The sequence below is a fragment of the Neophocaena asiaeorientalis genome, unplaced genomic scaffold (assembly GCF_003031525.2).
Source record: "Neophocaena asiaeorientalis asiaeorientalis breed wild unplaced genomic scaffold, Neophocaena_asiaeorientalis_V1.1 scaffold67, whole genome shotgun sequence".
Classification (NCBI taxonomy): Eukaryota; Metazoa; Chordata; class Mammalia; order Artiodactyla; family Phocoenidae; genus Neophocaena; species Neophocaena asiaeorientalis.
The window spans coordinates 6,599,209-6,623,881 of record NW_020173731.1 but is presented as its reverse complement, the minus strand read 5'-3'; the positions used below and the strand labels follow the sequence as shown (position 1 = coordinate 6,623,881).

The window sequence follows — 24,673 nt, the reverse complement described above, 5'->3', positions numbered from 1 at the left end:
GATGATTGCTACCTAAGGCAACTTCATGTGCCCAAAGCACAGTGAAGCCCAAACAAACCGAAAAGGTAGAGTTTGGAGCAGAGAAAGGTTTACTGCAGGGCCGTGCAAGGATACAGGTGGCTCATGCCCCCCAAAAAACCCAGCTCCCCGAAGGGGTTCAGCAAAGCATTTTTAAAGGCCAGGTGGGCGGGGGTGGGTCGCAGGGTATGTGATCAGCTTGCGCACAGTTCTCTGATTGGTTGATGGTGAGGTAACAGGGCAGCGTGACAGGGGTCAACATTTTCAGTCCTTAGGCTCCAGGAGGCCTGAGGGCTGTGTGCTCATGGTCATCAGGCAGTTAACATCTTACATTTGCTGGGGTTTTCACGTCTGTAAAACAGCTCAGGAAATGTGCATCAGATACTGTTATCTAGGTACTTCAGAGAGGAGCGAAAGCAGAGGATATGAGGGGAGGGGGCTGTCCCTGGAAGGCCCCATAGGGTCCTGCTTGGTTACATGATTATTTATATTTTGCTCTCATTTTGCCTCTGCCGCTCAGTCGTATCAACTGTTTGCAATACCTTCCGCACCTCCATTCACCTAATGGGACATATTTCCTCTGGTCTCTATTTCTATAAGCCTCTTCCTTTGATTGGAATGTCACCACACACACACACGCACACACACACACGCATGCACACACGCACTCTTACACATCTATGTACATCCTCTCCATTCACCTACTACATCCTCTGGCTAACTCTTCAACCTCCAAAGCTCAGCTCAGTCAAGTCTCCTTTCCTCTGATTGGCCTACCCACATGTCATTGTCTGCATCTTCTAGGCTCCCATTGCTCCAGTTCTTGCTTTAATCCTACCATTTATCACATGATAGAATGATGGCCTATTCACGTGTAGGTCTTTCCTCACTGCTTTTATACTTGTGAAAGAGGGATTATATCTTGGTCATTTCTGTATACTCACTATCTATGCACTGTGTGCTTGTGATCTTGGAGAGACACCAGAGAGTGGTGGCTTGAAGCAAGATCTTAGTTCCCTGGCCAGCAATTGAACCTGGGTATCCTGGGTGAAAAATCAGGAATGCTAACTGCTAATCCACCAGGGGCTAGGGGCTAGAGGCTAGAGGCAAAGTTGCCCTGGATCTTGCCCCATTTGAAAAATGAATTTCTCGAGGAGGCAAAAACTGTAAAAACAGGTACAAAGTTTATTATTAGAGACACAGCACAACATGTGGGAGAGCACGCAGAGAAACAGTTTGTTTATTTAAGACAGAGGCAAGGCAGAAATACACACTGGGAGAGAAAGGGTGTGTGCATCCTCCCTAATGAGGAGTAGCGCAGTAAAGAGGTAGTTAAATCATTTATATAGGGCAGTTCTTCCGGGTCTTTGTTTACTTTTGGCCAGTTATCTTACTTCTTTTCCCACACCTGACCTGTCCTAGGACCCTCCCCCATATGTGTGCACATCTTTTTGTGAAGATGGAGTCCAGCGCAGAGGCCTATGGGGAGGTTGACACCACCTATAATAGGGTGGCGCCCCCTCCCTTTTTGACCCCCATGGAACTTTTCTGCACATTTGTAGTTGGGGAGGTCTCCTTAACCTCAGGAGTGGGCATCTTATCTCTTTACTCCAGCAGAGCTCAGCTCCTCCCATTAACTTTGTCCTTGGAGTGTCCAGGGAAAACAAAGCTCCACTTTTACTCCACTTGACAAACACCAGCTGTTGGATGTGCTAAGTTTGAAACTTCTTTTAGACATCCGACTAGATATGTTTAAAAAACACAGGGAGATGTGTGGGTCTGGAGGATGAGAGGGAGGTCTGGGTCGGAAATACCAATTTGGGAGTTTTTGGCATACAGATAGCATTTAAAATTTGGATATAGGATGGCGGGACTGCCAAAACAATGAATATATGGGGACGAGAAGAGGACCGAGGGCCAGTGAGCCAAGGCTCTCTGACCTGATAGGTTGGAGGTCGGCAAAGGCATCTGAGAAGGAACAGCCAGTGAGTTGTGAGGAAAACCAGCAGAGTGCGAAATGAAGGGCAGGGGAGATATTTATATGATAGATTACAAACAATATCAATATACATCATATGTAACAGTTAAGATGAACATGTAATAAATACTTCATATAAATATATCTTTATATAAATACAAATAGATTAGAAAGTATATGTAATGGATTACATCTGGGGGAATAACCAGGAATCAGAACACCTGGGTGTTGGGCTCAGTTCTCCTATTCTTAGTATTTTGACTCTAGACAATTTAAATAGCTATTTTGAGCAACATTTTTTTACTCATCTGGAAAGTGGGGATTTTAATCCTGGTTTTACTATCAGAGTTATTGTGAGAATCAGTTGAAATAATTGATATAGATATGGTTTGTTAGCACGTACTCCCTCTCTCATATCTATATTCTCTATCTCTATCCATATACACACATGTATATGTGTATACACACATGTGTATATGTATATGCATGTATACTTATATGTGAATATATGCATTATTGGATTCCAGATATTTGGTATATTATTAATGTCTCATGAATCACTCAGGTTTATGACCTATTAGTGGGTCATAATCATTTTCATGGGTTGCAGACAGCGTTTTGAAAAATAGAATAGAAAGCATCACTATGAATTGCTCAGAGTAAAGGTAAGTCAGATTTCTTGAAAGTCTCTGTTTCAGTTATATACCTGTAGTAGTTATCTCTTCCTATGTAACAAATCGCCCCAAAACTTAGCAGTTTAAAACAACAAGCATTTATTATTTCTGAGGGTCAGTGACTGCCCAGCTGGATGGTTTGACTCGGGTTGAAGACAAGCTATCCTCCAGGGCTGTGGTCATCGGGAGACTTGACTGGGCTGGAGGAACCACTTGCAGCCACTCTTGTGCCCATTGGCTGGAGGTTCAGCTCCTGGTCATGTGGGTCTTTCCTTAGGGCTACTCATGACATCGTAGCTGGCTTCCCCCAGGGCACATGAGCTGAGAGAGAGAGCAAGAGAGCATCTCCAAGACAGAAGCCACAGTCTTGTTTATAACCTCCTCTCATCACTTCTGCCATGATTCTCTTCTATTCCGTTAGTCACACAGACCAATCCTGGCACGGTGGGGACTATACAGGGGTGTGATGCCGGGAGGCAAGGGACGTTGAGGACCACATTGGAGCCTGGCTACCACAACCTCTCTAGATATTTGTGAATACTGGGTTGAAATATAAACTACATTTCTTAATGTGGGTCATGTGAAAAAATGTTTAAGAAACACTGCTCTACGATGTCTCATACTGTGTGCCGTTGGACGGAGGTGTACATTAGCTGGCAGAAGCCCATTTAAGAAGCTCTGCTCTTTTATACCCATGGTTAGTTACCAGTGACTTTCAGATCATGAATATGAACACCAGTGATTTTTACAATGAAACAATACAACTGAAGTCTTAAATGGGCTGTGTGGGTCTGTTTATCCTTAAATAAAATGAGCCTGTGCTTGTGTCCTTTCCTAGTCCCCCATCTGATTTCTGTAGTGCTGCATCACTTACCCATCTGGTCATCTGCCAACACATCTGCTGTTTGTGGGTTCTCACTTCAGATCTGTGGCCATATTTTATGCCAACTGTGTGACTTGTTTCATGTATCTTGTGGAATATGATATCTGGGTTTGTGTTAGTAATTATACTTTCTGCTTTTTTTTTTTTTTTTCTGTTTGCTTATTGGCCTGTGGGTGTGGTCTGAGTAATGAGCTTGTGGGAAATTTTACCTGTAGATAAAGGGGTTTACCTGTAGATAAAGATGTAGGTTTATAATTAAACTTTTATGTTTTGTGAAGAAGGCTTATTACATACATAACAATGTGCCCTATTTAAAGGACTCTTATAGAATATTTATAGCTGTGACTTTTAATATAGCTTAATATACCCTGCTGTGAAAAGCAAACCTGTTTTAGCTTTCCTAGCCGATTTTTAAAAAAATTAACGCTAAGTGACTGAAAAAGAACAAATTATCTTTGAAGCACTAAGAGGCTCTAAGCAGGCTAGGAAGTCTCTAGTTAAACAGTTAAGAGACCAGTGGAAAGCACAACACTAAGTAAAGAAATATGGCCATTGGCTTTTTTTTTTTTTTGCGGTACGCGGGCCTCTCACTGTTGTGGCCTCTCCTGTTGCGGAGCACAGACTCCGGACGCGCAAGCTCAGCGGCCATGGCTCACAGGTCCAGCCGCTCCGCGGCACGCGGGATCCTCCCGCACCGGGGCACGAACCCGTGTGCCCTGCCTCGGCATGCGGACTCTCAACCACTGCGCCACCAGGGAAGCTCTCTTAGCCCTTGGCTTTTAACTTAAAACTGTGGGAGTTTCAAAATGGAGTCGTTTCTTAGGGGTAAAAGGAGCGCTACCAATTGATTGGAAAGCCGCTGTTTTACAAGAAGCCTTGTGGTTTGCTGTTTACTGTTTGTGCTTCAAAATGCTCATACTGCTTCTCAGCCCTGCAACTATAGGTTTTTTCTGACTTGTTGAGATCTTGGGACTGAGGGCTTTTCTCCATGGCAAGTTGCAGGGGAGGATCAGAGGAGGACTGTTATTCTCAGCAGGCTCCCAGGGACAGAGGCCCATTTAGTTCTCAGAGAGGAGCTCTCCTAGCAATCTGGGCTTACTGTAGTTTTTATTTGTGTATTAGTTGCCTCCCTAACCAGTAAACTCTTATAAGCAGACACTGTCCTCAGCACCTGCCAGTAACTGGCCCAAGGCAGGGACTAGACACATATTTGTTGAAGGGAGGAAGAAAATTCTTTATTCTGTTGAATGGGTTTATGTTTAGAAGAACAAGGTTTGTGGTACAATATGCATATGACGCTACTTTTTCTCAGTGTTTCTATTTCGTGTAGTAAAATTTAATTTTCCCTGAAATATGTGAACTTTAAAATGTTGAAGACTATTTACAATATCATTTTTCTTTCTTGAAGTAAGATCTTTTTTTCCTTTGAAGCCTGTCTCATTTTAGGTAACATTCAATGGGAGAAGGGCTTAATTTTCATAATGCAGACGTGGCCCACTGACAGTGTGAGTGAGCAGGTCGAGGACTGCTGAGCTAAAGAACTGAAGGTCTCTTGAGGTTCAAAGCTGTGTACATCCCTGAAGGCCAGAGTCCTTGTAGACCAGGCAGCATCATCAGTCAGCTGTATGAGATGCCTTCCTCTCTATCCATGTTACCGAACCAAACTTGGGTACTCTCCCCCCATGCGCAGTAAAGCCAATCTACTGACATTGGGTTGTGGTGAAGGAAAGTGCAGCGCTTATTGTAAGGCGCCAGACAAGGAGTCCTGGAAAGCTAATGCTTGAAAAGCCCAAACTCCGCGATGGGTTTCAGCAAAGCATTTTTAAAGGCAAGGTGAGGGAGGGTATTTCTAGGTCATGTGATCAACTCGTGTCCAGTTCTCTGGTTGGTTGATGGTTAGGTAACAGGGTGGTGTCACAGGGGTTAACATTATCCATCTTTAGGCTCTAGTAGGCCTGGTGACTATGTGCTCATGGTCATCAAGTAGTTAACTTCCTTTGGTGGGGTTTTTCTGCATCTGTAAAATAACTCAGAAAATGTGCATCAGATACTGTTATCTAGGTACTTCAGAGAGGAGCGAAAGCAGAGGATACGAGGGGAAGGCTGTCCCTGGGAGGCCCCATAGGGTCCTGCTTGGTTACATCCAGAACACGGAACAAAGGACCACTAATGAGGCTGACGTAGCCTTGGCCCACTGACCTGGCTTTGGCATTATAACTATGAAAAACAAAAGCAAATGTCTGCATGATGGTTTGTGAAAAGTCAAGAGCTTTTGTGTGTATTAGCTCTCTGCCTTGCTGTCTCTTGATTTTTCCTCGCTGGCTGTGCTGGGCTGATCAGTCCCACGCAGTATGTCCTGTCTGGTTTGCGTAAGACCATCTGTGTCATGCTGCTTTAAGCCTCAGGTCTTGCACCGTGATACAGCCCTGCAAAGTTCCATCCTCATCTGTGCCCCTCTGCTCCCTGCTCCCCATTCCCTATACCTGTATCTGCTTTATTGCGATGTGCGTTATTTTCCCTTTGACAAAGGTTGCTTTGTAACCTCTTCTATTTTTTTCTTCTGAATTTCCATAAAGAGAATTTGATAGAAAGTTACAGAAGGACAGATAGTCCTATTCACCTTGATTAGCTGGAGCCATCTAGGTAAAAGAGATGCCTAAGGAGAGACTAAGAAATGTTGCTAGTAATTAGCATAGCAGAGGCCGCAAAGACTTGGAGACCCATTGTTTTAAAACCCTGGAACTCTGCTTACATCTTGGACAGTCAAGTAGGGAATAAATAACAAAGGGGCATTCTTATCAAGGCTCCCATATATAATTAGTACGAAAATAAAACAAGAGGGGAAGGGCACAAATTAGTGAGAATTGACGCCAATATCAAATTTATTTATAAAATGTATTCTCAAGTATCATTTTTATATATAATGATATATATAATATATATATTACATGTTTTTGAAATTCCAATTATGATAATGAATCTTTTGTTTCAGTATAAAAAAAGAGGAAGAACCTGTGTCCCTCACCCCAGTTAAACATACTTGAGTCTTATTTCTGTCTTTTCAAACCTATTGGCCTTCGATTATTAATAGTGGCAGAACCAAATGTTTGACTGTCCCAAGGAGTGAAACTAGATCATTGATGGTCACGTGATGCAGTTTTTCAGACCATAATGAACAGCTTTATGAGGCATATGGCACGAGTGATCACTCATTGTAATGTCCTATGCACAAGAGAAATGCTGTATGGTGGAACAGGATTTTAATCAGATGACTGATTGTAAATATACATGTACAGGGAAGACTTTTCAGCTTTTAAGACTGTGTTAACATTTGCTCTGTGTTAAATTCCTGTGTTTTGGTGGCATTTGGGGGATGAGTATTGACTTGTTTAATTGCCTAGTTCCCAATCCCAACCTTCTGAGGCCTGACCTACTTTGTCGAGGTTCCTGAAACACTGAGTATCTTGGGTCCAGTTTACTTTATAAACAGAAGCTGAGGCCCATGTCTCTATATATCTTCCCTGATGGGGGAACGAAAGGCGAAGATCAGATGTCCTCATCTTCTGTTTGGAGATAATTCGGTAGTCAGGTTGTCAAGAGCAACCTGGGCAGAAAGGTCAGGAGGGCCGTATCAGCAATTCCATGGGGGTATGTTTTCTCTCCTTTTATCTTGTTGCTTCTGGTTGCCTTCTGGGCATCATCACTGCAAGTGCTGCTTGGGAGAGAGAAGAGTACATCTATCACCATCTCCTATGGCTCTGGAGCCAGCTCTCCTCCTACTCAGCAATATTTTAGATTCCAGACCATAGTGATGTTCTGTGGGGGTCCTAGTAACTGGCTTCCAGGGGGAGGAGCCTAAGCACCATGGAATTGACATGCTGCCTCAATGGCACTTCCCACCCAAGATGGGCCAACTTCTATTTATCCTACAAACCCCAGCTAGAACATTACCTCCTCTGGGAAGCCCTTACTGAATGCCTCCCCTGCTGTTATAATGTAAATACCTATTTCGTGAGCAGCTGGACACTGTGTTTGTTTTTTGGGGGGTCTTTTGGTTTGTTTGATTTTTTTTTTTTTTTTTTTTTTTTTTTTTTTTTTTTTTTTTTGTGGTACGTGGGCCTCTCACTGTTGTGGCCTCTCCCTTTGCGGAGCACAGGCTCCGGACATGCAGGCTCAGTGGCCGTGGCTCACGGGCCCAGCCGCTGCACGGCATGTGGGATCCTCCCGGACCGGAGCACGAACCCGTGTGCCCTGCATCGGCAGGCGGCCTCTCAACCACTGCGCCACCAGGGAAGCCCAGTTTGTTTGATTTTTTACAAGACCCTGTCCATCCCATCAGTAGGTGCTTTAATTTTATTAATGTGAGGGGACCCCCGCTACCATAGTCCTACCTCAGCAATTAATATCCCCTATTACTATGTTTCAGGCATCCAAACCCAGTGTATTCTTCTTAAGAATAATAAAAAAAAATCTTTCCTAGTCCAGAAATTACAAACACAATCTTTTGATAAGCATATCTCATTTGATTTATAATATATGTCACTTTAAAAGCCCTGAATTTTTTTTTCCGTCTTGCCCCTAGGTTTTTCTGACCATTTTCTTTCTTTCTTTTTTTTTTTTTGGATTCCTTATATATGTGTTAGCATACGGTATTTGTTTTTCTCTTTCTGACTTACTTCACTCTGTATGACAGTCTCTAGGTCCATCCACCTCACTACAGATAACTCAGTTTCATTCCTTTTTATGGCTGAGTAATATTCCATTGTATATATGTGCCACATCTTCTTTATCCATTCATCTGTTGATGGACACTTACGTTGCTTCCATGTCCTAAAGCCCTGAATTTTTAATGAGGAGATCTGAGTTCAAGTTGAAGTTGGGTTCCTTATTAACTATGATTGTAGGCAAATCATTTAACCTTCATTCATGCATTTATTCATTCATTCATGTATTTATTGAGCCTGTGGGCCAGGCCCTGTTAGGCACCCTGCATTGGCTTCCTTAGCTAGCAAATGGGCATAATATACGAGCCCTGATTTTCCTTACAGTTTGTTAAGAACTGTTTGTGACAGTGCTTTGTAAATGTAAAGCTCTATTGAGACATTATTGATTATTGTTCTAGTGGACAAGGACTTGTGCATTAGGAATAGAATAGAACAAAGAAGCACAGAATTGCTTCTTTAGTAGAATTTGTTGTAGCCACATCAGAAAAGTGTTATGGACATGTCAAAGTGCAACATCTGGGGTGGATCAGCCTTAATTCTTTTTTTTTTTTCTTCCTTGCTGTCTCTATATTTGAAATATAATCCTGAGAACAAGAATCCCATTGGCTTAGCCTCGGTGTCTTTCCTATCCTCCTCAGGAAGGCAGAAACAGGAACTGACTATCTCACTAGAACTGGACACAGTGGGTGAGAGGGAGGTCCCCAGAAGGATGTCAGACTTCCCCAAAAATAAACAAGCAAACAGAAGCAGCAAATGTCTACCACGTAACTCTTATCCATTTTTCTCTCAACGGATGACTGTCTCATACTCTGTTAAAAGACCTCCCTCTACTAATTCCGCTGGCTTCTGCACCCATCCCTTGGCACAATGGAAAATTTCCCCCTAGGTGGACAAAAAAACCACACCTCTCATCCTTCTGAAGCTACGACCCTCCCTTCTCCCCTTTAGGACCACACTGTATACCCAACCTGGGAGTTATTTATACCCACTGTCCCTGCTTCCTCTCCTTCCCATTCACTCTTCACTCTGGCCTGGCTTCCATTTCAGCCACTCAGTGAGACTGCACTGGTCCAAGCTGCCAGTGACCTTTCATGTTGGCCAGTATGTCTAGTGGATAGTTTTACATGAAGAAATGAAAAGCAAGATGAACTTAGATCACCAGGCACAAAAGTTAACTTCAAATAGCTCAGCGACTTAAATATAAGAGCAAAACTTAAAGCTTTTAGAAGAAAACATAGGAGAAATATCTTCAAGACTGTGGGTTAGGCAAAGATGTCTTAGCCATGACACTGAAAGCATGATCCGTAAAAGAAAAGTTGATAAGTTGGACATTTAAAAATTCAAAATTTTTGCACTTCAAAAGACAATTTTAAGAAAATAAAAAGACAAGCTACAGACTGCGAGAATATATTTTCAAGTCACACATTGGATAAAGGACCTGTTTCTAGAAGGTACACAAGCGTAGGAACTTAGTTTTCTTGTTCACTGTTATATTCTAAGCATCTATTGCAGTGCATGACATTTGGAAGGGGCTCCATAAATATTTGTGGGATAAATGAATCAATATAAATAGCACTAATGCAGTTTGGAGAAGAGTTTTTAGGAGCATAATAAAGACTGAGGAGGAGAGAAAATAATCTCAAACATTTGTAGAATGCACTTGCACCCACTACATTTATTCCTTTTTGGCACTGTAGGTATCATCATCTCCATGCCACAGTGAAGGAAACTGAGACGTGCAGGGATGATTTATTTTTTTTGCCTGAGATCAAATACTATGAAGTGGGAGAGCCAGAGAGCAGACCTCGAATTTCTAATTCCACCTAAGGAAACATGGGATGTGGTTTCCACTGTAGTTTGGGAAAGCTCTTCACTCCCGAGCCACTTATGCCTGGCACTGTGCCTTCTCTTCTTGTCTTTCTCCGACAGTATGAGATGTCCAGATCTCTAGGCTTTGGGGTTATTTTCTCAGAATTTGCTCCCTGATAATCTGATGGCAGACACACTTGTCTGATGAAGTGAAGAGCTGTCATGTGAAAACCTGGCACTAGCTTTCACTATGTTTGTTTTTGAGAATTTGTCCTCCCAGGGCTACAATTCTCATTTTCTACCTTCCCGTCAAACTGTGTTTCACCAAACATGTTTTGGCTGCCAACTGGGATCTGATTGGCCTAACTTCACTTTCACTTTTCCCTGTTTTCCCCACATCACTTTCTGTTCGTGACCGTGCAGGCTCTAATCTCAAATTGATAGGCAGGTTAGATCCAGACTGGACCAGACTGTGGAAAAGCATAAGAAAGTGAGGGAATGGCATGCTGCAGACTCTATACACGTGACTTTTACAGGTGGTGATGGAGATGGTGTGACCTGATGTCAGTTATTATATGATGTCCACAGGAAGCCTGTTCTAAGTAACAATATTACGTCCTGAGCATTCTCAGAAAATAAAGACGCTGATTGAGGCCGAGAGGAGGGCGCTATTGTGACACTTTGAATAAATTAGAACTGGGGTCTAGGGGACCTGGGCTGTTAAGCCTCAGCTCTGCTGCTCATTGTGTTTCAAATTATTTCATCTTCCTTATCCTTTCTTTCCTAATCTGCCAAGTGAGGAGGTTAGAGCCGATAAACTTTAAGGTCTTTTTCACTCTTTGAAATTAAGTTAGGTAGCCCAACCAGAACTAATCAGGGCTTCTTGAGTCTGGGTGTAAACTTTATTCTCCTAGTGATTTGATTTCGTTTTGACCTCCAGCCCTCTAAGTCAGTCTTCAGACTTCCCAGGTAGGAATGTGAGAGCTAAACTTTGGCAGCCCACTCGTGGGATAAACAGGTCTGGAGATGAAAAACTGTGAGGATTGTACATTGAAGAAGGCGAGGCAAGGATTGAGATCTGAATATGGTACCTCACCAAATACTGCCCCACATGTGTCATGCTAAGTGGCCATAACAACAGTGGTTCTAAACCAGGGGTCCCCAACCCCCGGGCCATGGACCACTACCGGTCTGTGGCCTGTTAGGAGCTGGGCCTCACGGCAGTAGGTGAGCAAAGGACAAGTGAGCGAAGCTTCATCTGTATTTACAGCCGCACCCCATCACTCACATCACCGCCTGAGCTCCGCCTCCTGTCAGATCAGCGGCGGCATTAGATTCTCATAGGAGCGTGAACCCTACTGTGAACTGCGCGTGCGAGGGATCTAGGTTCCTTATGAGAATCTAATGCCTGATGATCTGAGGGGGAGCTGAGGCGGTGATGCTAGCGCTGGGGAGCGGCTGCAAATACAGACTATCATCAGCAGAGGGGTCTGACTGCACAGAGACCATAATAAATCAACTGCTTGCAGACTCATATCAAAACCCTATCAGTGAGTGGCAAGTGACAACAAGCTCAGGGCTGCCACTGAGCCTGCATTATGGTGAGTTGTGTAATTATTTCATCATATATTACAAGGTAATAACAATAGAAATAAAGTGCACAGCAAATGTAATGCGCTTGAATCATCCCCAAACCACCCCCACCCCATCCCCGGTCCGTGGAAAAATTGTCTGCCACGAAACCGGTCCCTGGTGCCAAAAAGGTTGGGGACCGCTGTTCTAAACCATACCTCACTGATTAAATGACATTTGCAGCTTCTGGCCACAGTTCATTGCTTTGTTGTTGTTGTTGTTAAACTCTAGCTCCCAACCGGCCAAGATCAGCCTGGGAGAGAGGACCAGGACCCCAAAAGGCAGGCAGCCTGGCAGAGCAGAACAGATCCTGGATCTAACTGCGGGCTCTGGTCTGAGTTCTGCCATGGACATGCTGTGTTGGCCTGACCCTTCCTTTTCTCAGAGGGGGTTCTCTGTGCTCTGTGAGTAAATGTAAGTGCACACCACCCTGGCAGGTGGTACGAACCTAATTTTGATGCACCGTGAGGCCCCAACAGGAACAGCAGTCAGAATCGTAATAACTAAACCGTCAGGGTTGCAGTGGAAGCATTAGCCCAGGCACAGTCTACTGATTTGCTCATGGTTATCAGACACGAGCTACTGCTATGGAAGTGAGGCTTCGTACTTAGAGATGCTTCCTGAAAGTGACTGAAACAGGAAGTCGGAAGCCTGAGGCTAGGTGGCAGCTTTAAGTTCATCCATTCCGGTTTTCTATCTGATGGTTCAGTCTCCTCTAAACACCCTTTTAACCCATGCTTGAACTCGTCTTGTGATGGGAAATTCACAGCCTTGTTAGGTTACTGCAGCTTGTTCCAAATTTCCCTCTCCTCCGTCAAGCTGTTGCTGCTATCAGGTGATGTTCAGACAACAAAAATGTCCATGTCACATATGCACACAGAAGATTTCCCATCTTTATTTTCCTTAAGGAACCAGGAATGATATGTACAGGACCGCTGCTGCTTATGTCTCCTCATAAGGGTATCTTGGTTTACTGTGAGCTGGTAGCCGTGAGAGATTACTTTCTTAAAAGGTGATCAGAATAATGGTGCTATGGTTTGGTAGGTATGTTATTTCAGGAGAGAAGCCCCATTTCTATCTGTGGGTGTTAATTTTATGTATTTACATATAGTAATGGATGTGTTAAATGATTACTTTTGAGCATCTAAGTGCCAGAGCAGGCAGGGGCGTTGGTGCCTTATGACAGCACATCAGTCACACGTTGACTTGTTACCCATCTGGGTGCTTGGACTCTTTAATCAATAGAAACTGATAAGAGGCCAGACGAGAAATTCAGGCAAGGCTTTGTTGGGACTCCTGCTGCAGCACAGGGGGCGAAAACAGGTAACAGGTTCCCTTGCTCGCTCCTGAGGAGGAGCCAGCTGGTCCCTTAAATGGGGTTAGGGTTGGGGCGGACCGGTGGGTTGGGCTGGAGGAGTGGCTTGGGTGACCTGTCCATCCCCTTGTGGTGCTCTGTGAGTGTGTTGGGGGGGGGAGGGGATGGTGCACAGTGCCCTGCTTTTGCTCCAGGCACCTCAGAAGTGGCAGTTGGGTTTTGGCCTTTTTGTATCTTGTTCATAATTTGCCCCAGCTGTGTGCATGCATGCATTTATTTTTAGTCCCTTATAGTTTCTTTGTATTCTGTTGCCCAAGGAGACGTTTGTCCAGGTACAAGCATTGCAGCAAAGAGTCCCGGGTCCCAGGTCCCAACCTGTCTCAGATTCACCCAATAGATACTTACTGAGAATCTACTTGGTGACTGCCTTTGGTTCTTGCCCTTAAGGAGTTTGCAGTTCACCGAGGGAGACAGTGTTTGATATCGATCGCACTGTATTGAATTATTATTGACTTTCCCACCTCTTTACTAGGCTCTGCTCTCCTTGAAGCAGGGGGCTTATGTGCCATGCATTACTGAATCCCCACCACCTGGCACATTGTAGGCACAAGATAAATATTTGTTAAATGAATCAGTAGCTAAATGCATGAAGGGAAAAACACAGACTTTGGCATCTGGTGCTCTGAGCTAGGTCTTGACTCAGGAGTTTGCCAGCTAGGTGGCTGGGGATAAGGCCATGCAGCTTTATGAAACAGGGGCCTATTTTGCAGGGTGGTTGTGAGGATTAAAAGAAAGAATACACAGATTGCCTAGCAGTGCCTGGCATACAAATCTAAAAACAAAAATAGTATTCTCTTCCTACTCTAGCTCCCTTAAGGCACCTTTTCCATCTATCCAGGAAAACCAAGGAGAACGTATTTCTAGAGTTCACTGGTTTGCTTGTGTTTTGAAATTAAAGACAAAGCCCCACAGGTGAGACCCCACCCCGAACCCTTTGGAAGGAGCCCAAATCAGCTTCTCCATTGTATAGAGGAAACCCAGGGTGTCACTTGAGGAAGATGAAGTTCTGGAGATGGATGATGGTAATAGTTTTACAACAATGTGAATGTACTTAATGCCACTGAACTATACACTTAAAAATGGTTAAAATGGTAAATTTTATGTGATGTATACTTCGCCACAATAAATTAATACAACAAAAAAAAGAAAAAAATATTGCTATGACTTATAGCTCTCCCAACAGGTGGGCCATTTTTAAGTGTAACTAATCACCAGGCCATTCTCATTCCCTTAATCTGCATGTGGGTCACCAAGCATTATTGAGGTGGTAATTCCCTAAGAAGCCCAGACTTTGAGGCTGCTTGGTTTGAAATTGAGTGATAAGAGGCACTCACACCTATTTTGCAGGTTATGTTTCCCTTTCCTTTACTTGCTCCACCCTGCATGAGTCTGTCAACAAGTCTTTTTGACTCTACACAAAATCCTGTTGGAATCCGTCCCTGTCTCTCCTCTCTCGTTTCCAGTATTTCCATCTGGGGGCTGAGCCCCCATCATCTCTCACCTGGACTGCAATGGCTGTTTAAGTGGTCTCCCTGCCCTCCTGCTTCTCTTACCATCCATTCTCTTCAGGACACCCAGAGTGTTCTTTTTAATATGCAAACCAAAGCATACCACAGCTCTACCGCTGGAAGAATGAAATTTAAATAAAGGAAAAAATACCACTCCTCTGTTCCTATCAATGTTAAATTAAAACCCAAACTCCTTATCATGCATGCACAGTCCTTTAAGATCTGGTCCCTGCCCCCCTCTCCCAACCTCTGCTGTCCCCGTCTCCCCTCGCTCACCATTCTCCAGTCATGCTGGCCTTCTTTCTCCATCTCTCACCTGCCCCATTCCTTCCCAACCTGGACCCTTTCTCTGGATGTCCTGCTGCCTGGAACACTAGATCCTCTGATCTTTGCATAGCTGGCTCTTTCTGACCATACAGATCTCAACCCAAATGTCACCACCTCAGAGAGGCCTTCCCGGAGTGCCTGTATGGCCTGTCCCTCTGTGCTGTCACTGTGTGTGCATTCTCTGCCCTCTGACGTTATCTTCTGTATATAAGTGCTTATTTGTTGTTTACCTCTTCCACCTAGAATGTCAGTGCCATGAGAAGTAGGTGCCTTGTTATGTTACCCTCCACTGCATCCTCAGGGCTAGACCAATGCCTGGCCCATAGAAGGCCCAGATGGAATATCTATCGAATGAATGAATACCGGATGAATTAATGCCGTAAAGGAGTAAGATATGTTTACCTATGAAATAGTTCTGTTTTTGTCCTCTTACATTTTTCCTGTCACGTTTTCTGATGCAAATCCCCATCCCACCCTCAACTCGACCATCTCCATTCTACTTGTTTCCAGGTAATTATTAACCCTTTATAGCAGGGGTCCCCAATCCCTGGGCCTCGGGCCAGTAGCAGCCCACGGCCTGTTAGGAGCCTGGCTGCACAGCGGGAGGTGAGCGGCTGGGGAGCGAGCGAAGCTTCGCCAGCCACTCCCCATCGCTCCCCATCGCTCGCATTACCGCCTGAACCGTTCTGCCCCCCCACCTGCCCCCCGGTCTGTGGGAAAATTGTCTTCCACGAAACTGGTCCTTGGTGCCAAAAAGGTCGGGGACCCCTTCTTTATACTGTTCTCTTGACAGCTTGCCTGTCACAAGGATGCTGAAAGTCCTCCGCTTGTCCCAGCCTCAAATTCCATCCGCCACCAGTCACACGTGTATGAGAGGAAACAGTCTGAAACACACCCTGTGTCATAGTCCCTCACTTCTGTACATTTAGACCCCGACTTTTAGGGCCGCCATAGCTACAGGTGAAGCTGGGTGTGCACTGGTGTGTATTGGTGTGCCAGTATGAGATGCTGGTCAGGAGCGGGGCAGGCAGGGTGAGGCTCCCCGTGACCCCAGCCCTCACCCCTGCACTCAGCTTCAAGGCTCTTTGTGGGACACTGATCCTCCGGCTCGCCTGCCTATGCCCTGAGCTTGGTGCTCGCCCCTCAGAGTTCCAGCCCTGCTGCTGCCTTCTCCAGGGCTCAGGCCCTGCCCGTGCCCTGGATTAAATGGCCTCCCTTTCTGGGCTGCATTGTAAGACAACTTATGTCCTTCTTTTTATTTATTTATTGATTTTTGCGGTATGCGGGCCTCTCACTGTTGTGGCCTCTCCCGTTGCAGAGCACAGGCTCCAGACGTGCAGGCCCAGCAGCCGTGGCTCATGGGCCCAGCCGCTCCGCGGCATGTGGGATCTTCCCGGACCGGGGCACGAACCCGTGTCCCCTGCATCGGCAAGCGGACTCTCAACCACTGCACCACCAGGGAAGCCCCATATGTCCTTCTTTTTAATGTGGCTTGCTTCTCCTGCTGAGTTATTAGGAATGGTGCTGCCATTAAAACAACTCTTAAAAACTGGAGGAAAGGAGACTACTATTTATTGAGTACACGTGGTGGACCAAGCACTGTGCTAAGCCCCATATCTCTATTTTCTCACTTAATTCTCATAACCTCCCTACGAGTAAGGGGTCTCCATTTTTCCCAGTGGGGAAGCTGGAGCCCAGAGAATCGACACAACTTTCCAGAGCCTGGCTGACTCTAAGACCCGAGGAGGTAGGTGGCGCCTGCAGAGACGGTGGGCTTGCCCGGAACAGGGCAGCCACTTTGGGGGAAGCAGAGGTCAGGTGGAGGTGGAAAGGGAGCGCTGATTTAAAATCAACAGCCATTTTCAATTAGTAATAATGAGGGGCAGTGAGAGCCTGTACTTTTAGTGGGAGGAGCACATAATTCGTGGCAGTCAGGGCTCAGTTTGACTCCCAGCTCTGTCCTCTCCTAGCTGTGAGCTCTGTGCCAGTTACTTAGCCTCTGCCCTCTAGCTCCTTCACCGATAAATGGGGATGCCAGTACCCACCTCGCCGGCAACCAGGTACGTGTGTGAGTACTGAACAGAGTAATTGCCACCTTCTAGGTGCTAAATGAATAACAATTTCTATGAATATTATTAGGTTTTTCATTATTGCTTCAGTGTCTTCTTCCCCTACCGCACCTCTACACTGAGGGTCTCTGTGATTCCTTTCATGCATGTTTCATCCTCTGATTCCTGTAACAGAGTCTGTTGCTGGTGTAATTGAAAAGACTGCAATCTTTGTTTTAATCCGTACATAACTTCTACCGCCCATATTGCTGTTCTGGCAAACGTACAATTGCTGTCTGTCATATGAGGGTTTTACTTATATGGCTGAGCAATGTAGCCTTGGTTTTGGTTGAGAGGAGGGATCGTTTCTGTTTCTTTTTTTAAATCTGTGTTAAATGTGACTATAGGAATTGACCGTATCCAGGTCAATGTAAAATCAGCTGAAACAAATCAGCTACCCCTGCAGGTATATCTCCCTCTAGAGCTCTGCTCAGAGGCTTATGGGTAGGTGGAATTTACGCACAATACCTTGACTTTGAGTTTCCCTGAATTATATAACTATTTCAGGTAAGTGCTCTAATAAATGAGGTACCTCGTATTTTGGCTTTGTTTCTTTATTCTCACCTACCCTGTGTCTATAATCTATAAACAGATGCTTGAGCGCATGAAAGAACCTTGTCATTTGAAGGTATCCCACAAGGAATCTTAATACCTATAATCACCTGCTATATGTCAGGGACGGTGGGGTGCCAAGTAGGCTGAGATGTTCCAGGGAAAGGGCTAGGGTGGACCCGGATGCTAGGGACAGTCAGGGCCTGCCTGGGCAGTTGGACCCCACTCTAGGGGGAATTTCTGAGTCCACTGCTCACTGTCTGTAGGGACAGAAGTCCCTCGGGCTTGCCCCAGGCTGCTTGCTAACTGGGGAGGCCAGTCCCGTGGGTGGCACATAACCACCACCATCCAGGTGTTAGGAGTAGTGATTATACCTGGTGGGCAGCACCATCATGACTCGGGCCAGACCCAAAGGTGAGAGAAGGACACCGGCTAAGGGGGCAGAGGTTTAGGGGGAACAAGCGTGCTCATTAGGGCAACCAGGGCAGTCCCACTCATATGGACTGAGCTAGTCTGGAGGTGTCAGAGGGAGGCTGTGACTGAAGGGGTCCACTACCGCCCAGGGCTTTCTGGATGCTGGGGTGACGCCCAAGAACAATGCAGGCTCACCAGCGAGTGCGTGGAACTGCCTTCTCCCTTCCCTGCTAGAGCGGACCCGGATATGGGGGGGTCGTTCTCTCCTGCGAAAAGCTCCAGGGACTATGGCCGGGAGGAGATGGAAGAACAGAGTTGACCTTCCCCCACCCCTCTTCTTCCCTCTGGCCAGTGTGGATTCATGCTTTTAAATCATAATTTCATTTATTTTTGAATTAATGAACATCAGAGACAACTAGTGATATAAAATGACTCCCCTTTTGGAAAAGTGGTGAAGTTCACTTTTCTGGCTTCTGGAGAGAGAGAGAGAGAGAGAGAGAAGATACTTTTGCTCTCATGAAGCAGTGGTTCTGCATCAGAATCATCTGGTGGGCTTGTTAAATCTAATTACTGGGCCTCATCCCCAGGATTTCTGAATCAGTGTGTGAGGGTGGGGACTGAGAATTTGACCAGGGAATGCTGCTATGGTTGCTCCAGGGGTCATGCTTCGAGAACCACTGTCATGGAGTAATCCATATATTCACCATGTTCCAAATGTGAATGATGTATTTTTGGTCAAGTCCACCACTGCTGTGAATATCTTCTATTGATATGCTTGTCTTTGTCTCCCTTCAACAGGTATTTTGACGTTGGACTGCATGATTTCTTGGTTAGGTAAGCCGATCGTTTTTATTTTAGGTATCATTGGAATAGCGTGTCTATTATGGAATACTGAGATGAAAATAAAATCCTTGTGAGATATCTTGATAAATAATGGCAACCATATATTTGACAAGAAAACACCACTAGCTCTGTTTTTTGTGCCTCCCAGAATCACACAAGAATATCCTTTTTAAACAAGCAAAGGCATTTATTTTTAAAGGGGTTTGTATCTGAAATGATAGTTACCCAACTATTGGGCTACTGGAAAGACAAATAGAATAGTGAAGAGGGGGCTTTCCTGGTGGCTCAGTGGTTAAGAATCCGCTTGCCAATGCAGGGGACATGGGTTCGATCCCTGGTCCAGGAAGATCCCACATGCCGTGGGTAGCCCCTGCTTGCTGCAACTAGAAAAAGCCCATGCGCAGCAATGAAGACCCAACGCTGCCAAAAATAAATAATAAAGTAAATAAATAAATTTATACAAAAAAGAAAAGTGAAGAGAGCCAGCTTGCATTCATACATTAAACAACCCTCTTGACCAATTTTCCCTCCATTGAATTTAAGCTTTTTAAACTGAATCTACTACTTGTTTCACAATCATGAAGATACAGTCTTGTTCATCATCGAAAGAGATCACAGATGGCAGTTTATATCCTAGTATGTTGGTGATTTTTCCCAGCCTTGGCTTATGAGGCATATTAATTCCAAATAGCTATGAAATCAGAGGTTAAATGGAAATAAACCAGAAGATTAACAGTGTTGGTAATAACATGCACGATATTTTTCCTGTTATAAACGTTATTGTACTTTTTAGATTTTTTATTATACGGAGCATGTATTCATTATTCTAATAATGGTGGAAAATGGTCATTAAAAATACCTATCAAAAATATATGTGGGGAGCAATAATGGTTGCTGAGCGACTATAAGCTAAGATCACAAGGAAACCAGAAATCATGTAGAGTGATTTACTTTCTGCAAATGTGTAGCTCTAAACGCTAATTAATTCTGAGTCCACTAATAAACAGTATTGTAAATCACATGTGATTTCTGGGTAGATGTTTTAGTAGTTCAGTTCTCCACAATGCATGGCCATCTCCCTGTGGTTAAGATGCTGTCTGAGGGGACATGTACATCTTTGGCATCACCTTGATCCTAAACCAGCAGCATTTCCTCTGTGACAGATTGCATATGGTGGTGTTCCGAGCAAAGCCTTGTCCTTTCTCTAGGCCTTTATGCAAGGCTGTGCTTGGAAATCTCCTTGGCCTACCCCAGACCCAAGCAATCTGGATTATCCTGGCTTTCTCCAGGATATCACACACACAAGGCGGTGTGTAGACAGTTACCCTTGACACATCAAGGGTAAATGTATTTTAGTTAGGAGGGTTAAAGGGCCAGTGGTCATGGGAAAGGCAGGCATGAGAATTCTATATCTAAACTGATAAGAAAAACTGTCTGGGTGTACTTCAGGGAGTTGTTTGGATTTTTTGAGTTAATGTCTTTGGTACTTTGTATTACTCCTGTGCTACTGTTCACATAATTACTGTGGTAGCTGCAAGTTTGTACTTTTCTTACTTTCTCTAGTAACTTTCTTGAGGGCAGGGAACACGCCTCAATCACCTTTCCATAATTAAACTGTATGGAATCAACCTTCAGCAAACATTTGTGTATGGGAATGTAAATTGATACAGCCACTATGGAAGACAATATGGAGGTTCCTTAAAAAACAAAAAATAGAACTACCATATGACCCAGCAATCCCACTACTGGGCATATACCCAGAGAAAACCATAATTCAAAAAGAGTCATGTACCACAATGTTCACTGCAGCTCTATTTACAATAGCCAGGGCATGGAAGCAACCTAAGTGTCCACTGACAGATGAATGGATAAAGAAGATGTGGCACATATATACAATGGAATATTACTCAGCCATAAAAAGGAATGAAATTGAGTTATTTGTAGTGAGGTGGATGGACCTAGAGTCTGTCATACAGAGTGGAGTAAGTCAGAAAGAGAAAAACAACTAGTGTATACTAACACATATATATGGAATCTAAAAAAAAAAAAAATGGTCATGAAGAACCTAGGGGCAGGATGGGAATAAAGACACAGACCTACTAGAGAATGGACTTGAGGACACGGGGAGGGGGAAGGGTAAGCTGGGATGAAGTGAGAGAGTAGCATTGATATATATACACTACCAAATGTAAAATAGATAGCTAGTGGGAAGCAGCTGCATAGCACAGGGAGATCAGCTCGGTGCTTTGTGACCACCTGGAGGGGTGGGATAGGGAGTATGGGAGGGAGACGCAAGAGGGGGGAGATACGGGAATATATGTATATGACTCACTTTGTTATAAAGCAGAAACTAACACACCATTGAAAAGCAATTATACTCCAATAAAGATGTTAAAAAACACAAAAAAACCCAACCAAACAAAGAAAAAAACAAACATTTGTGTAGAAGTGACTGAATGAGCAAATGAATGAAATGAGGCAGAAACGACACAGAGGGTGAGGGTTAAGAAGAAGCTGTTCATTTATTCAACAGAAAGTTATTAAGCCTACCATGTGCCACCTCCTTGGTTACATCTGGGAATACCACGGTGAGGAAAATAGACGTTTGATTTAAAGCTTTGCCTGAGCTCATCTCTTGCCAGCCTTGTGGTTTGAGCAACTTGAAGTGAGGAGGAGGGTGGTCTGCCTCTGGGACCCCTCCCCCCTGTCCTTCTAATGGGCTCCAGCCGTGTTTCCTATGTTGGGTGCGGAGGAGGCAGAGGGAAGGGTTAATTGCCTCTAATGTAACTGGAACAGATGCTGGGACGCCCTGGCCCTGGCAGGAGGCCCTTAAGGGTGCGTGTTAGTAAGATGCTCAACTAGTCACCTTAATCGGTTGTTCTGTGAACCAAGCAGATCTGGGGCTTTTTTCTGCCCTGCTGTCTTCCTGTAGTTTTCCTTTCTTTTACTCTGGTAGGGGCGGGACAAATCAACGTGCCCACTGTTATCCACTGTGGGAGTAAAAGTCTCCCCTTCTTGCAGGCATGCCCAGTCTCTGGATGAAGTCTCTTCATCCCCTCCCCCAACATACAGCAGCACTCCCCATTAAGCCAGGAACCTAGGGGCTTGAAGGAGTCTCTTCCTCGGTCCTCTTGCCAGCTTGGGGATAGGGTGGGGCCGGGTGTGGGGTAGGGAGGTGGTTGGGGGAGCAGTCAGTTGTCCATCTCTTAGTAATCCCAGGATGGGGTGCAAACACCTTTGTTTGCAGCTGTCTTTAGAAAATGGGTCCTTTCTGCTCCCAGTTTGGGAGGTCATGCCTGGTGGAGACTGAGCCCTGTTGATCTTTGGGCACCTTAGTGAGAACTGTTTCATCTGCATGTCGACCCCAGAAGCCAGCGAGCGGGGTTGAAGAAATGTGTGAGCACAATGAAAGTGGGAGGTGAGGGAATGGCAGCCACAACTCCTTTAAGAAGTTAAGCTGTGATAGGGAGGAAAGAAAGGCATGGCAGCTGGTGGAGAAGGTGGTTTGAGTGGGGATTTTTTTTTTCTTTTTAATTGGGGGAGCTCTTGTATTTAGCCACCAGAAGGTCTTAAGTGCTCTTTAGACTTAGAGAAAGTGTTTTCAGTTGGGTGGAGAGAAGCAGCACACGATTGCCGGCGGAACGAAGAAGCAAAGCAGTGAATGGTGACTTAGTGACTCCAGTGGGCAATGGCGCTTTCCTGGAAGTATACTGCTGGAGAGCACCTTAGAGGTTGGAAGAATGTGGGGTCGTACTTGTGGGACCCTTCTCGTTCTGTGATGGCCGGGAGAAGAAAATATATTTCCCTTTGTAAAAGAGGAGATGTTGGAGAAATTGGCATCCTTTTTTTTTTTTTAGTTAACTGCATTTATTGGCTCCAGTAAACTCTTAGCATGTACTCTGGGTTGTCCCGCTGTATTGAATGCTTAGCGTTTGGAAGGAAAGAAGCTGCAGCATGCCTGAAATTAATCAGCTGCATCTTTTATGTTGATGGAAGCAATGCCGACTTCTCTGGAATGACATCAGTTTCCACAAAGGCAAGAGCCCTATCTGTGATCTCAGCCTGGGCAACTGCAGGGAGGGACATGTTTCCTTTTAAGTTGTTGGAGTGCTTCACTGAGCTATGGGGCAGGAAGGCGCTGTCACGTTTAATGAAATGTGAGCATTTTTGATATTGGCGTTTCATGATGACTGTGGGAAAACTCAGTGTGCTCAGTCCTTCTGCATCTTACAGAAACCAAAGGGAAGACTTTCAGGAAACAGTAATCACAACTCACTTAAGAAATAGCCTCAGAAGAATATTAGCTGGAATTCTTAATGTGATGCTACAAAAGAAAAAGGAAAAAAGTGACCAATCTAGGAAAAGAGATTACAGAAGAAACCAGCTCTTTGATTTTAGATAACAGGATGGCTTGTTTAAATTTAGCTTAGTTAAGTTTTGGCAAGAAAGTAGAATTGACTAGTGATGTTCGGTTTGATTCTTGCTGACCGAGGCATATTTCATTTTACCCAGAATTGTAGCCAGCCCTACCCCTTTTATGAAAGGTATACTCTAATTGCTTTGTACCTACCTCCCTGCCCTCTTCTAAGTTCCTCAGGTTGGGGAATCGGTTTAAGTAATGCAGGATGCTCTCGTGACTTTTAAAAGAAAACCTGGAGACATCCCTCTTACATATTGTCTGAAAGATAAAATTTGTCAGTTTTTTTTTTTTAAACGATTGCTCCTACGCTTATGCATGTAAAAAACAGGAAAGTATTCACCTGTGTTTCTGTCTTATTTTCTGTATTGTTTATATTTAGCTATTTAAGCCATTTCAAATACATATTTCAAATAAGAATCTAACTTAAAAAAAAATAGCAGGAATTCCTTGGTGGTCCAGTGGTTAAGTCTCGGTGCTTTCACTGCCGTGGGCCTGGTTTCAATCCGTGGTTGGGGAACAAAGGTCCCCCAAGCCTCATGGCAATGTATTCAATAAAGGTCATCACTTTCCCTTTTTATTCTAAAGTCCATGTGTGAGTGCATCAGAGCCATTACTTTTGTCCTTAGGAGACTGTTTTGATATCCTGTCAGGACCAGAAGTGCAGTGTGGCGGTGATGCCATGGGTACTTCTTAGGCAAACAGAAAAAGGCAGTGAGCCTCAGGCATGGCCGTAAAGCTGTTTGAGAAGCTCTCTGGAGTTAATACAGTCATCAGAAGATAAATTCCTTTGCATAAGCAAACAGATTCTGCTTAGAGAATGTTCCGTGTAGCGCAGATTGAATCCTGTACAAATGCTGATGTGTCCATGAAACAGCACAGCTGTGCCCTTTTGAAGCGTGATTTTGTTCTGGTGAGAGAGAGGGTAGAATGGGCCAGCTGCTCACTTCTGTAGTGTCTTTTGTTCTTCTTCTGGAGGTTGATCCTGGGATCCCACAATGGTCTGGAGTGTCTTTGAATTGTCAAAGGGCAGCACATTTCAGTGGTGTGTGAATTAATGGTTCACTGAATTCTGAAATAAGCACAACGGTTTTTAGCTTTCCCTTAGTGACAACCTGTACCTACCTGACCCATTCATAAAACCAGCCCCACAGCAGAACAGAAGCTTCATGAATCACAGGGTAGTTTTTCTCCACCTCTATTCTGAGCACCCTGAAGATCACCACCACATTTGCTATAGATAACGATGCTGATAAAGAAGTCATTTGAAATATGTCTTGGATTGTATGATGTCCAAAATGTTCAAAAGAGTCCGCCTTGCATCTTTAAGAAGTCTAGTAGTCAAGGGCTTCCCTGGTGGCGTGGTGGTTGAGAGTCCGCCTGCCGATCCAGGGGACACGGGTTCGTGCCC

At 44.6% G+C, this 24,673-nt stretch overlaps 1 protein-coding gene across 8 annotated transcripts in view; it reads left to right on the top strand.

The window, feature by feature from the left end:
- HHAT (hedgehog acyltransferase) overlaps nucleotides 1-24,673 on the top strand; it is a 334,459-nt gene that overhangs the window by 171,549 nt on the left and 138,237 nt on the right. For all 8 annotated transcript variants that reach the window (XM_024751038.1, XM_024751039.1, XM_024751044.1 and 5 more), the window contains one exon: nucleotides 18,801-18,836. In XM_024751038.1, coding sequence (XP_024606806.1) covers nucleotides 18,801-18,836 — 36 coding nt within the window. The remainder of the gene's footprint in view (nucleotides 1-18,800; nucleotides 18,837-24,673) is intronic.